The sequence below is a fragment of the Hypomesus transpacificus genome, chromosome 22, assembly GCF_021917145.1.
Source record: "Hypomesus transpacificus isolate Combined female chromosome 22, fHypTra1, whole genome shotgun sequence".
Classification (NCBI taxonomy): Eukaryota; Metazoa; Chordata; class Actinopteri; order Osmeriformes; family Osmeridae; genus Hypomesus; species Hypomesus transpacificus.
In genome coordinates this window covers 742953-756844 of record NC_061081.1, presented here as the reverse complement: position 1 = coordinate 756844, position 13892 = coordinate 742953, and the positions used below count along the sequence as shown (strand labels likewise).

The 13892-nt window shown below is 47.4% G+C and overlaps 1 protein-coding gene across 3 annotated transcripts in view; it reads right to left on the bottom strand.

Annotated features, from left to right (window-relative positions):
• arhgap10 (Rho GTPase activating protein 10) overlaps nucleotides 1–13892 on the bottom strand; it is a 42657-nt gene that overhangs the window by 20554 nt on the left and 8211 nt on the right. For 2 of the 3 annotated variants that reach the window (XM_047044440.1, XM_047044442.1), the window contains exons 2-15: nucleotides 11197–11292; nucleotides 10937–10998; nucleotides 9135–9206; nucleotides 8494–8595; nucleotides 7154–7264; nucleotides 6697–6801; nucleotides 6183–6312; nucleotides 5944–6050; nucleotides 5757–5851; nucleotides 5037–5118; nucleotides 4730–4772; nucleotides 4504–4572; nucleotides 4027–4101; nucleotides 545–629 (exon numbers count right to left, since the gene is read on the bottom strand). In XM_047044440.1, coding sequence (XP_046900396.1) covers nucleotides 545–629; nucleotides 4027–4101; nucleotides 4504–4572; nucleotides 4730–4772; nucleotides 5037–5118; nucleotides 5757–5851; nucleotides 5944–6050; nucleotides 6183–6312; nucleotides 6697–6801; nucleotides 7154–7264; nucleotides 8494–8595; nucleotides 9135–9206; nucleotides 10937–10998; nucleotides 11197–11292 — 1234 coding nt within the window. Of the gene's footprint in view, nucleotides 1–544; nucleotides 630–4026; nucleotides 4102–4503; nucleotides 4573–4729; nucleotides 4773–5036; nucleotides 5119–5756; nucleotides 5852–5943; nucleotides 6051–6182; nucleotides 6313–6696; nucleotides 6802–7153; nucleotides 7265–8493; nucleotides 8596–9134; nucleotides 9207–10936; nucleotides 10999–11196; nucleotides 11293–11594; nucleotides 11684–13892 lie in introns of those variants that run through there. The other variant, XM_047044441.1, reaches the window with a different exon arrangement.

Here is a 13892-nt window from a genome sequence, read left to right as displayed (position 1 = left end):
ACAGTCTAGAATCTAATTCCGGGAATCCGCCCCCTCTCTAGTACCTAGGGTAGCACAGCTGCAGAACTTTCTTTTGTTCGTTTTCAGTGTTTACGCTTCATCGTTTCATCCGCGAGGGACGACCGGCAGGCGAGAAATTACGCATCCACGCTGTCAATCTGTGGATGTACAGTAGCTATCTCGTACTCGTTACTGGAGAGAGCGAGATAGATTCAAGGAGAAGGAAGAGAGCCCCACACACACTGGGGACATTTCAGGTCATCGATGGATTTCCAAGAAAACATAGCGCCACTGAATAATGAAGTCGGTTGGCTGAAAAACTGGATTGATTATGTGACGGAGGGCAGAAGCCTGGAGTCATGGTCTTGGTCCAGTTGCAGTTGGTGTAGCAAGACATTGTGTGTGTCTATAGTAAGAATCCACATCAACAAAAAGCTGGGATGATAAGTGTGATAAGTGTGAAAACCAAATGTGGTTTGGATGAACAGTACCTCTGCTTTAACATGGAAGTTGATCACTCTTAGCAAAGTATGAAGAAGCTTACCTCATATACAGCTTCAGTGAACTGGTGATTGTTTTGACGTCCCAATCCTCGCTCGTCGAAAGATAAATCTCATTACTTTTCTCGTCTGGAATTAAAAAAAAAAAATTAAAAAAAATCTTACTTTTATTTTTAAACAAATCATGGGGGAGGGGAAAATAAACATTTCCTTATTATTAATGAATACAAAAAATATGAACTCCTAGTCCTAAATTAAACAGTTTTAAGGGGCAGAATAAGATCAAACATAAACAACGTATGAACTTGATGATGCCGAGGCCCTGTGAGCCAACATGAGACTGAGGCCCCATCTCAGAGGACAGGAGGGCTGGATGTACACCAGGGAGGGCTGGGGGCTGGATGTACACCAGGGAGGGCTGGAGGCTGGATGTACACCAGGGAGGGCTGGAGGCTGGATGTACACCAGGGAGGGCTGGAGGCTGGATGTGCACCAGGGAGGGCTGGAGGCTGCATGTACACCAGGGAGGGCTGGATGTACACCAGGGAGGGCTGGAGGCTGGATGTACACCAGGGAGGGCTGGAGGCTGGATGTACACCAGGGAGGGCTGGATGTACACCAGGGAGGGCTGGAGGCTGGATGTACACCAGGGAGGGCTGGATGTACACCAGGGAGGGCTGGAGGCTGGATGTACACCAGGGAGGGCTGGATGTACACCAGGGAGGGCTGGATGTACACCAGGGAGGGCTGGAGGCTGGATGTACACCAGGGAGGGCTGGATGTACACCAGGGAGGGCTGGAGGCTGGATGTACACCAGGGAGGGCTGGATGTACACCAGGGAGGGCTGGATGTACACCAGGGAGGGCTGGGGGCTGCATGTACACCAGGGAGGGCTGGGGGCTGGATGTGCACCAGGGAGGGCTAGAGGCTGGATGTACATCAGGGGAGGGATGTACAGCGTGGGTGGATGTGGGTGAGAAAGGTGAGGTGGTGTCATTCACACCTTTACTGACCTCTGTTTCTCATGAAGATACCAACTGCAGTGTGTGTGTTTGTGTGTCTGTGTGCCTGTGTGTGTACAGTAGAGTTTGTGTGCGAGGAGGGATATGAACTAAACATTTGAGTCAGACACTGAAAGCTCTGGGCCAAGCTTTGGGTCACCAGGAGAACTGTGGCTTCATGGGAGGGTTTCATCTCCCCCTCTCCCTCTCCCCCCCTCCCTCTCTCTCTCTCTCTCACTCTCCCCCCTCCCCCTTTCTCTCTCTCCCTCTCCCCCCTCCCTCTCTCTCTCTCTCCCCTCTCTCTCCCCCCCTCTCTCTCCCCCCTCTCCTCTCTCTCTCTCTCTCTCTCTCTCTCTCTCTCTCTCTCTCTCTCTCTCTCTCTCTCTCTCTCTCTCTCTCTCTCATTCCTTCTCTTCCTCCCCCTGCTTCTCCTTACTGTTTGGCAATGTATTTATTTTATCTCATCTGATCCCACTGCTGCTGCCAGTAGGCCGGTGTGTTTCTCTGGCCTCTCTCTGCCCACAAACCAGCGAGTCCAACATCAACCAACTATGGCTTAGGTTTTCCTGGGAGGCACACACATGTTGGTGTGTGTGGTTACAGTTGGTAGGGAGAAATACAGTTTCTGGTGGTTGGTCAGTGTGTGTGTCACCATACTTGTGTGTGTGTGTGTGTGGTAAGTGAGAGGTTATGTGTGTATGACTCTACTAATAGTTTATGTAAAGATCTATTTAAAATCAAACATTTAGCGTTGCATAACAAATGACCTTTTTTCACTTTGTTGGTAGCTGATAAAAAGTCTGAGTCTGATAAAAGCTGTTAACACATACAACATGGTGCCGATTTTTTCTTTGCCGCAAGTCATATTTATGACTTCCCTGATGTACTGTGAAAGGACACCTGGGGAGTCATCCATCCCTCAGAATATACGTATCAGAGACAAGCTTAACACCTCGCTCGTGACTACGGTGACCTGTGAGGTTTTACAACTTTACCGATGTGTTACCATGACATCTTGTTCTCAGAAAAGGGTTCATGAGTGAGGCTGTGGAGCTAATCACTGAATGTCGGAAGTTTTTAATTATTATTATTATTATTTATTCAATTTTTTGTGTTTCCTTGCTCTTTTCTGCTAGTGAGCTGAAGTCTCTCCCCTTCGTCCCCCCACACTCTCCATAGGTTCTGTACGCCCTGTCCATGGGTCACACTCTTTTGGACCGAGACACGCTCCTCTATCACTGGTGTCCTCTATGGCTGCAGCCTGGCCATGCTGCTGGGTGACAAGATGAGAGGATGAAAAGGGAGGAAAGAGGGAGATACTTTAACGTCTCGACTGGGGTCTGTGTTCACCCACGCAACACGCATTGGAATGCCTCGGCTAGGTGGGGTGTCGATAAAAACACTGAGGGAAATAGCAGCACTTAAAGAAGACTGAAATTGTGATTTCAGACCCATGATATAGGAGTTTAGATACCAGTAATTGAATAGAAGACGCAGCAGTATGACATTGATTTAGGGTGTAGATGATTTTCGTAGAAAGTTCTGCATCTATGGCCTCCAAGAGTCTACTAGGTAGAGTAAACCAGGCTGGGCTTTGCTCTCCCTCCAAAGACGGCGAGCTCCTTCTGAAGCTCCACACTCTGGTAGAGAGCCTGCCCGACTGCAGAACGGTAGTGGAGTGTTAACGGGCTTGAAAGCGTGAGTCAGCAGGTTGTGAGGTGGAGGGGGGGAGGGTGGAGGAAGAGCGGAGGAGGAGTGTTAGGAGTTTTGGACAGGAAGCCGAGACAGTCTGGCGGCCGCCCGGAGTTTGTTGTCATTCCGCACACAGAGACCCGGAGAGGTGAATGCTGTCTAGTGAGGGAGAGAGAAACGGAGGAGAGAGAGAGAGATCAGTGATAGAAAGATGGAGAAAATGAGAGTTCTGAATACAGGAGAGGGGGCCACGTGTGTGGGTGAGAGGTAGGGGATTGAAGAGAAACCAAGAGAGGAAAAAGGAAGGGAAAGAGAGAACGAGAGGGGGGGGGGGGGCGGGGGGGGGGGGGTGGGCAATTTAATTCTCCATCCCCCTCCTTCATGAGCCAAACAGTTTCCCTGCAAGGGCGGACGAGGTGTGCGGGACGGTGCAGGCACACACACTCACTCTGTAGCGTCACTGCCACCTGACACACACACACACGTCTGCATGCCAATGAGAAAAGGAGGTGGAGGCAGGCACCTGTTGCATCAGGAACTTTGAAATATGAAGCTGATTATGTTAAGCTAACTCAGGCAGCCTGCCCGCTACAGTGTGTCTGAAAGTCACAGTATGTTGGGCATTTTGATACGGGCTGTTTACTCCTGCGAACAAGTAGGTGTAGGAACAAAGTAAAAATCCCTAGAAGATTTTGAATTCAGTGGGAATTCAGTGTTCTTTCCTAAAACACTTCCAAAACCAAGCTCATCCTTGCTCAGACGTAGAGGGGGAGAAAGGTTAGTGTGTGAGTGAGTGTGTGTGTTGGGGGGGGGGGGGGGGGGTAGTTCTCACCAATCATAAGGCTGAGAAGCTTCTGGACCTTGGAACTCACCCCCACCACCCTGTACAGACCCTGGTCGTTGATACCTGGGACAGAAACATGGCACACGGTCATCACATGAGTCTGGAAGAACAGGGACAGGGTGTGTTGAGGATTTGTTCAGAAGCAAGACCCTGACACTCTTTTCATGTATATGTTTAAAATGCCTTCAAATGTTCTGACATGCTGAAAAGTGACGAGCAAAAAAGCTATAAAAGTGTCCAAGATGCAGACAAATGCTTGCTGGATAGTATGCTGTAAACGGGACAAATGCATGAGCTTTGATCAAATAAAAGCTTTTATGTGGAATGGAGAGAGATGCGTGACTCAAGTTTATAGCTGCTCTTAATAGGGATAGAGAAATCAAGTGTTGGCCATTGTTGATGCAAGCCTGCCCTCTAGCGCAGAGAACAAAATACTGCAGAGACACACTGCTGACTCCCACTCACCTCTCGTCTCTATAGCTTTGATGGCGTTCTTCACAAACGAGACGCCAATGTCATCTAGCTGGGCATCGACTGCGGGGAGATTAATATAATTTATTTACTTAATTTAATAACATTTATTTGTTTTATTTAATTGTTTTACTCGTTCTCTGATGCATCCCATGCAAACAAAAAGAGACTCCAATCCTGATTGAAATATAAGAATGAACCAATAGCAGCCTGGACTCACTTCCTCTTTCTTTGGAGTACGTCTTCCCTAGGTAATGACCAATCTGTCAGGGGGAAAACACCAGACGTTATGGTCGTCACAGGATCCTAATCCTTTTTGCATTCAATTAAACCGTTTCAAAGCTGACAAAATAAAGTCTCCTAATTGAGGCAGTAAAATCTGTCCCAAGCCTTTATAAAAAAATATTAAAAAGGATTTGAATTTCGGCGTAACCGGGGGTTGATATAAGACGGCAGGGACAGAGATCCGAATATCCACGTTTGAAATGTGCAAATTCAGACAAACGATGTGTGTCATGGTGACTCACTGGCTCCTTCCCGCCCATGGCCTGCATCCAGAACTTGTGGTCGTCCTCGGACAGCGCCTGGACCGTGAGGACCATCCCCGGTCTGGGAGGAAAGGAACACACACACATCATAATGCAGGGTAACGGCAAGGTTACAGATATACAGTATATGCAACAGGACGATTAACCCAATGAATTCATCAAATCCTGTTTGAAACCATGTTTTAAGGAAACAAGGTGTGTTGGAGCTCGGTTGTGTGATCCAGATTTTGAAATGGCACTAGATTCCATGACTAGATTCCAGAATTCCTTAGGCATCCCTCTCCTAACAATAGACCATGCTTAAGCTTGCATAGAAAGTAACACATTACATCACTAGGGTGTGTGTGTGTGACCCTACTCGCATTTCTGAAACTGTTAAGCTTTTGGGGGTGGGGGGTGTAGCTGGAGCTATTAACATGACATGTGAGTCTGTCTGTGTGTCTATGTCCTCACACTACAGCTAATGGAAAGAATGATTGGAGAGTGTAACTTCAGGTCTGCGACAATAGTTGCAGACAGTGAAGTGAGTTTAAGGCAGTGAGGTGAGTCGAGAGAATCGTGAAAAAAGTTGTCACCCTGTAAAAAAACCCCTTCCTTTACAAGATGACAGCACGACAGCGTGTTGAGTGCAGTGTGTGAGCAGCAGTGAGGGACAGTGGGGCGTGAGGCGCAGGGGGGGGGGGGGGGGGGGGTGTTTACCGGTCTGTTATCTCTATGTCTAGACAGAACCGACGGTCCAGCGTGTCTGTGGTTTTGCGGACGCAAGACTTGAGGGTGACCGATTCCGTCTCGCCCTGCGAAGGGAAAAAGACAGTTTGAAAAAACACATCAAAGCTGAGTGAGTGTGTGTGCACGCGTGCGTGTGTGTGTATTGTGGCTCACTCACAATCTTTCCTCCGGAGCGGTGGTCGTAGGTCACCATGTGGAGGATCTTCTGCTCCTTGACGAAGGTGCAGTACCGCTTCACCCAGCTGGAACCAAAAGGAGGTGGACCTGAGGAGGAGGAGGACACATTTCAGCGTGACGAAGACAGCCCCTTGAACCCTCCCAGGAGCTGCACACGCTCACACAGGCACCCCCCCAGTGGCCACGCACTCGTGGGTCTTGTGGGAGCGGCCATCTTACGTTTCTCCTGGACGTAGAGGTAGCCTTCGCTGCTGATGGGACTGGTCTGACGGTACTCCTGGGGCGCTTCTCGGATCCGCTTCATCAGCTCAAACACCTCCGACCGGGTGCCCTCGAAACGACTCCGCGTCTGCAGGGTGGGGGAAGGGGATGGGGGGGTTAGGGGGCAAGGGAGGGGTGGCCAAGGAGGAGGTCAGGGGGTTAAGGGTGGGGTTTTGGTCAGACACACCCCCGAGGAAATCACCTTTTTCTGGCGCTCAAGGTAACGGCTGAGGTCAAACACAATGCGGAGCTACAGGAAATGAACCCCCCCCCCCCCCCACGAAAAACTCCCGTGACCCATGGGGCGCTTAAAAAAAAGGAAGTTCTCCTGGGGTCAAAGTCAAAACTACAGTCAGATTTCCAGACTGTGCCTCAGTGAAAAAACAGAAGCCAAAACTGAGAGATGGAAAGTCCCATTGGAAGGATGTTACACCCCCCTCCTACACACACAAAAACATTTTTTAAGTCTCACATTCTGGATGTTTATCTGCAGGGCTTTCTTGTAGTGGTCAAAGTCCTTGGCCAGCTCAAAGCCTTGGTGGTAGAAGGTGAACACAGTCTGGAAGAAGGCCACCATCTAAAGAGACATGAAAATCTCAGTCAAATTGAAAAGGTCTCCAAATGACCACCTAAAAAGTCTTATAGTTAGGAATCTATGTACTGTAAAATGCAGTCTTCTTTTTTGGGTTGTTACAGTACATGCACACCCACAGAACAGAGGAAGTGGTGAAATCGGTTTACAAATACAACCAGATATTGCAACAAAAGAGCCATGAAGACATTGACTGAAAGCCTAACACTGGACCCCTGCATGCAGTAGTCCTGATGCTGGGCAGATGCAGGGAGCGTGAGAGGATGGATGGAAGCTGAAGGACAGGTTGGGGTTGGGGGGTCATAAGGGAGGGGGGGCAGCTCTCTCAGGTACTCACAGGTTCAACACACTCAAACTTTTTCCTCTCCTGGATCTCCTGCAGTTTGCACACGTATTCCAAAGACTCATCCTGGAAGTGCCGTCTCATCGTCTCCACCTGGTTGTCTGCCTGCAGAGGAGGAAGAAGAGGAGGAAGAGGAAGAGGAAAGGAAGAGGAGGAGGAAGAAGAGGAGGAGGAAGAAGAGGAGAAAGAGGAAGAGGAAAGGAAGAAGAGGAGGAAGAGGAAAGGAAGAGGAGGAGGAAGAAGAGGACACATGCTTAGCATTTCATTTTGATACAGTAGAAACAGCAGCAGCAGAGAGAGAGAGGAGAAATCTAGAGAAACAGCAAGATTACTTCTGACTTTTTATCCTGGATATGAACGAACCATATGAAAGCTGAATTTGAACCGTATTGTAAATTTGGATCAACTGAGATGCTTGCTTAATAGACCGTTAATCACATTAACGGTGACAGTTGCTTGACTAGTTGAAGCTGAAGATTTTCCACGAGCGCTGCATATACATGTACCGGTCCGTGCCTTTGTTTATCGCAAGTGTGAACGTCATCGCAAGAGTTGAGCCGGTTCAGAGCCTCCTGTGCGACTGTGAACGTCTCGTTCTCCTCGACGTATCCCGCGCTCAGAGAGTGATCGAGTGTCAGAGACACAGACCCTCGCTTTACGAGGGCGGAGTAGGAACTGGACGGCCTCGCAGCACAAGAAACAAAACATCAACAGTTTCAAAGTGCTTCCTCTGCTTGGTGTATACACAACATACAGGACCAGGGTCTGTGTGGGTCTGTCAAGGCTGTAAATGACTGGTGTTTTCACACGGGCAATGTACACAACATGGCTGGTATTGTTCGGTGATGGGATGGGAATGCGTGTCTGAGATGTGCATCGGTGTGAACATTGTATTTGTTTAAAATCGTATTTACTTAAGAGGACACTTTGGGATTGTTTTTCATACCTGAGTCTCCCTCATTTATTTTTGTCAATGCATTAATCATCAAAATGAGATGACCTTGGATAATGTAGTTCCGCACTGCATGCTGGGAGTTTATAGAGTTTGTAGAGGCTAAAGGCTCTGTGATGATCCTTGGTGGGGCAGAGTGAAAGAGCAGCCAATGGAAGCACACACACACACAAAACAACAAGCTCTCACACAGACATGCGCATGCACGTGTGCTCTCTATGTTTCTCTCTCTCTCTCTCTCCGCCCAGAAGCACATCCGAGCCAGCCATGCCCAGGAGAACTTCTAACACCAACCAAATAATCCTCCTTTCAGTTGCAGATGAGGAGCAGTTTCTGGCATGCCGTCCATTTTCCGAGCGAGCAGAAACACAAGGAAAAGTACCTCCTGTAATTGCGGTTCCTTCTTCTTGGCTGACATGTTCAGAAGCTTCTCCAGTGAGCTGTAGTACTTCTCTGTTTCCTTCTCATATCTCTTTCTCTCCATCTGAAAAGGGATTGAAGCAAACATATAATCATATAAACATATAAATCACAACGTCTCTGTTATATATATATATATATATATATATATATATACACATATATTTATATATAAATATATATGTATATAACAAGGATGCGAATTACGGGGGGTTTGGGGGGTCTGACCCCCCTAATTAAGACTTGGAAAGCCCCAAAAGAGGTAAAAACAACAGGTCGGGGGGGGTCGATACACACCCTGGAGAAGAAGTTGACCCCCACCCCCGGTTGTCATTGTATAATTTGCACTCTGTATATAACCAACAGGTTCATATGTAATACTATTTTTAGAATAAAAATACATTGCGCTTAAAATCCTATGCAGATCTACTGTATAATGCATGTAGTCCATAATTCATTACAGGACATGTAAGGTCATTCTGGAAAGTTTTATTGCAGACTCTGTCCAACTCCACTGCTGGGCTCAGAAGCAATGGGATTTAGGGGCTCAATATGGTTGTTCACATGGACAGCACACTGCCAGCGCTTCCGTGGTAACGGTACCTTGGCTGCACCCAGCTGCTCCTTTCTGAACTTCTCTAGAGGCTTCATCAGTGTTTCTGTGATGTTCTTCATCTGGGACAAGAGGAGGAGAATGAACAAGAGGAGAGGAGGAGAATGGACAAGAGGAGGAGAATGGACAAGAGGAGAGGAGGAGAATGAACAAGAGGAGAGGAGGAGAATGGACAAGAGGGAGAGAAAGGGAATGCAACAGCCAGAGGCAGAGGGGGAGAGCAATTAATCCCAGATTCTCAAAAAAAAAAAAAAAAAAAATATATATATGTCTTAAGTCAGTTCTCAAAAACTTTTTTTACTGACACATTGAACTTTAATAGGTACAAGAAATATCCACTTCCATGAATCGAAGGAGTCAAAGGGCAAACCGTTTGTAAAAGCCAGCTTGAAGTGCTGAGTGAGCGGCTCCAGTGAGGTTATAAAGTAACCTCACTAACATCACATTATATTAACGTTGCAACGTTGCGTGTGACTCACTGAATTCTTCATCAACAAACGATGAACCTCTGACCCCACAGGTCACTTGGGTTTCTTTCCACCTCTTCTCCGCCGAGGTTGGACTTGCGAGCCCTTTCTTCATCTCTCCACCCTATCACTCCATCTCTGAACTATCCATCTATCCTGTCCTTCACTACCTTCAGCGCAGCACCTGGCTCTCGCTATCACTCCATCTCTGAACCACCTATCAATCTATCCCTCCCTCCATTCCCCTCTCTCAGGCTCTCCCCAGAGCAGGTGAACAGGTCTGGGCCTGCCAGACATCGCAGCGGTGCAGGTTGTGATGTCACAGGGCGATGTTGCGCATTGTTGAGTTCTGCTGCGTTAGGGCTCAGAAGCCCTGCGGTCTCCACTGTGTTAAGCAACTTCTTCAGCGTCACACACACCTCAGCAGTTGCTATAGACGCAGACAAAGACACATGACGAGGCCGGCCAGAGAGGCTGGGGACAAGGACTGCGTGCATGCAGACAGTTGGGAGAGAATATAAAAAAAAAAGAGCATTTTAGAATGTATCCAAAGTGACGTCCGGGGGGGACGTCCCTATAGGGGAAGTTCAGCTGGGTTTCTTGCTTAAGGGAGATTCACAACAGACCTGGCAACACTGGGGCTGGCACAGAGGGCTGGAGTGAGTTATTAAGACCATCCTCTGCCAAGTACATTCTGCTGGGGGGGGGGGGGGGGGGTCGAATGCTCTACCACTGAGCTACACCTATCCTCTACAGTAGTTCACAGCTTCACCTTAGACTCGCACACCAAAACACAAAGCAAGGCTTTCAGAAACCCAGACATGATGACACCCCTGTCACAAGCTCCCAGAGGAAATACGTCAGGTTTACCAACCAGAAGGAGAAAGACCTGACCTGAGCTATTTAACAAGAAGTGCGTTTAAAGTGAGCTGCCTGAAGGGAGTTTCCTAGAGAAACAGTCAGTCTGCTGACAACCATGCTTCTACAGCGACGTGACTCAACACGAAATCTTGCACAAGCGGTAAAGGCAATGGTAGCCCTAGTCTAACACCCTCCGCCATCGCCTTACACCCAGCCTGAACTGACAACACTACACCTTTATCCCTAACTGAAGCTTTTGCTTTAAGGTGGTGTCCAATTAAGCATCGATTAGCGCAACGTGTCGTTTCCTGTGCAGACTCACTCCTATCCCCATTGTTATCTGGAGCAGAGTGACAGTAACCTTTGGTTGGATAGATGGGGGGGGGGGGGGGGGGGGGTGCTACTATAAACACACATGACACACTTCCCCAGTCTGGGGGCAGGCCGGGACTAGCTGTGCTTACCATCAGCTCTCTTTGGTCCTCCAGGTTCTTAAGAAAGGAGGAAAACTCCTGCAAGGACTCATCTGAAATGACAATAATACACACACACACAACACAAACATACATTAACGCAGGTGTCCACAAAGAGAGATAGGGAAAATTATACCTAATTTAGTGGTGGATTAAAAGAATAGAAAATGGAACATCAAACATCGGTCAGTCCGAGGCAGAATTAGCAGTAACCAACTGTAATGGATTGTGTTCAAAGCTGTGTGACTCACCGATGCACTTCTCATCGTCAGTCTTGGCGTCTCCGATGTACTCAAACTGAAACTCTCCCAAACAGTGGGCAAACTTCCTCTGAGCCATCCCAAGCTCTGGTCAAATGCAAAAATAAAATAACAATCGTGTGATTCATAATATGGATATAATATACATTACTGTTGGTACACACTACTGGCTATATTCGTTATTATTAGAGATATACAATTTAAAAAAAGGATGTTCTTTTAGTGAGGACAAGTGAGGAGAGAGTTACTACTCATACATTACTCCTCGTTTGTTGGAGCGAAAAAAAGCTGATATTTTGCAGATTAAAACACTTTTTCAGTGTCTGGTGCTCTTGGCATTGAAACAATCTATGAGTCATATAGTTTATTATATACAAACACATACACACTCTGCAAACATCCTGTTAGCTTTGTTCATGTGCCACATCCTGATCCGGAGCACAAGTCTGTTCAATATGAGAGTAAAGGCAGACTGGTCAACAGGTGCTCGTATCTACCACAGTATTTTACAGCATAAACTATTTAACGTAGGCAAAATCAACCACATCCTGTATAGTTGGGGGTTGGGGTAGCTCAGATGGAGAGTGAGCAAAAGAAAGAGAGAGGGGAGGGGGGCGGGGGGGCAAAGGGAGAAGAAGAAAAAAAAGACAGAACGAAATAAGACCAAAACAGAACATTTCTAAGACAAGCACGTAAGTTACTTGTTTAAAATCGTATTTACTTAAGAGGACACTTTGGGATTATGGAGAACAACAGGAGGACAACATGGTCCGTTTACTTCTGAAGCTGAACCACTGGATGTTAACATAATGGCTGAGGGACAGACAGAGCTCTGTGGGTCAGCCCTCTCTTATTTCAGTACAGAGAGCGAGGATCTCTGGGCCGACGGAGCTCCCATAGGGAAGTGTGAGAGAATGTAGCAGGGGGTATTTTAAGACGGGAGCTATGAGCAGTATCCTGAGCTGAAGTGTCGTTAGCTTGGGCAGCTGGCTGTGTCCCTATAGGGGAAGTTCTGCTAGGATTCTTCACAACAGACCTGGCAACACTGAGGCTGGCACAGAGGGCTGGAGTGAGTTATTAAGACTATCCTCGGCCAAGTACATTCTGCTGGCATACAGGATACTTTCTTTGCCACCTTTCTCTGAACATAGCAAAGTCTGAATTCAGGTCTGACACGCCGGGGCTCTGCCCCCAGTGAGTAATGTTTGACAAATAGGAGAGACTCGCTGTCTGTATGGTTTGACACCCTTGCATCTAAATAGTTGCTTACTTGGCTTGGATATCGGCTAAAATGTGGGCCATGTCGAATTTCCTGTGCAGCTGCTGTACCCCTGGCAGTTAAGCAGCTTACACCCACATCTCACCTAAAAAGTCTGTTCAACCTCTAGGAACTGGGTCCAGCGTGTGTGTGTGAGTGTGTGTGTAGGTGTGTGTGTGTGTGTGTGTGTGGTGGATTATACTCGGGGCCAAAGCTCTATCATGTGAGCTCATTTGGACAATGCCCCCCTGGCACAATGCATCAGCCTCCTTCTGCCTGACTCACTGACCCAGAGCCTGGCCTTCATCATGACTGGTGTGATGGTAAAATAACCTGGGCTATAAGTCCAGGAAGGGTGCCACACTCACTGCTATTCACACAATATCTTCTACTGCCTTTAAAAAGACTGGTGATTCCCTGTTCTGCTGTACACTTAAATAAAAATAACAATAATCTTGGAAAGACCTTTGAAAATCAGACATTCCAGATCAAGCTGGCTTGGGCTCCAAGACAGTTTGGAGATGCACAGGCCCAGTCTGCAGCAGGCTTGAGACATACAGTCCAGCTGTGTAGTCAAAGGAGCAGTCACCTGGGGTCTGACTGTAGTGGTGTTGTAACTATGGTGTAGTCAGCATTACTTCAAGAAGCACAGGGTTGCACGCTGGAAGATGTAGAAGTCGCTGACAGTATTGTTTACCAAGGGTTGGTTTCTTGAGTCAGACGCGCTATAAAAATAGCTTTCACCCTCCCTGTGAAGTCATCGCTGTTCTTTAAAAATCTACTTTCTCAGAAGCGAAGATAAGAAATGACAAAAATGCCAAGAGTGCTCTTCAAAACCATACTGTATAAATAGTAGACTACGATGCACAACAAGCAGGTCTGCTACCATTGGGATAAACTGAAGCATGACATGCAGCTCTGAATCACTGTAACAGGAAAGGTACACAACAGCCTCAAAATATAGGCCCTGATCTCATGGCCTCACGTTATGCGAGACCAAAAATGAGCTACTCTGACAATCGCTCATCATGAAGTGCAGGCTCAATACTATCTGAGCAACGCTATGCCTTGAAACAATGCAGATAATGATTGTAGGCTCATAAGGAGACTAGACTGCAGAATGTCCTTGAATTTGACTCTTTTCATCTGAATGCTTTGACTGTTTGGTCTTCGACTCAATGATGTAGTTAAACCTGCACTTACCCTAACCCAGTACCACAGCCAAAGTCAACGAAGCGGCAGGTCTGACTGTCAAAATTATGGATTGGATCTTTAAGCAAAGTGGGTTGGAATGTGACAGAGGGGGTATTATGGGATGCCTCATGGTTGTCAGGGTGTAATCAGACTTGGGTGTAGTGAGTGGCTAAATTACACATAAGGAGATATTGTCGGAGACGTGTCCTCACATGTACACACGTGCGTGCGTGCA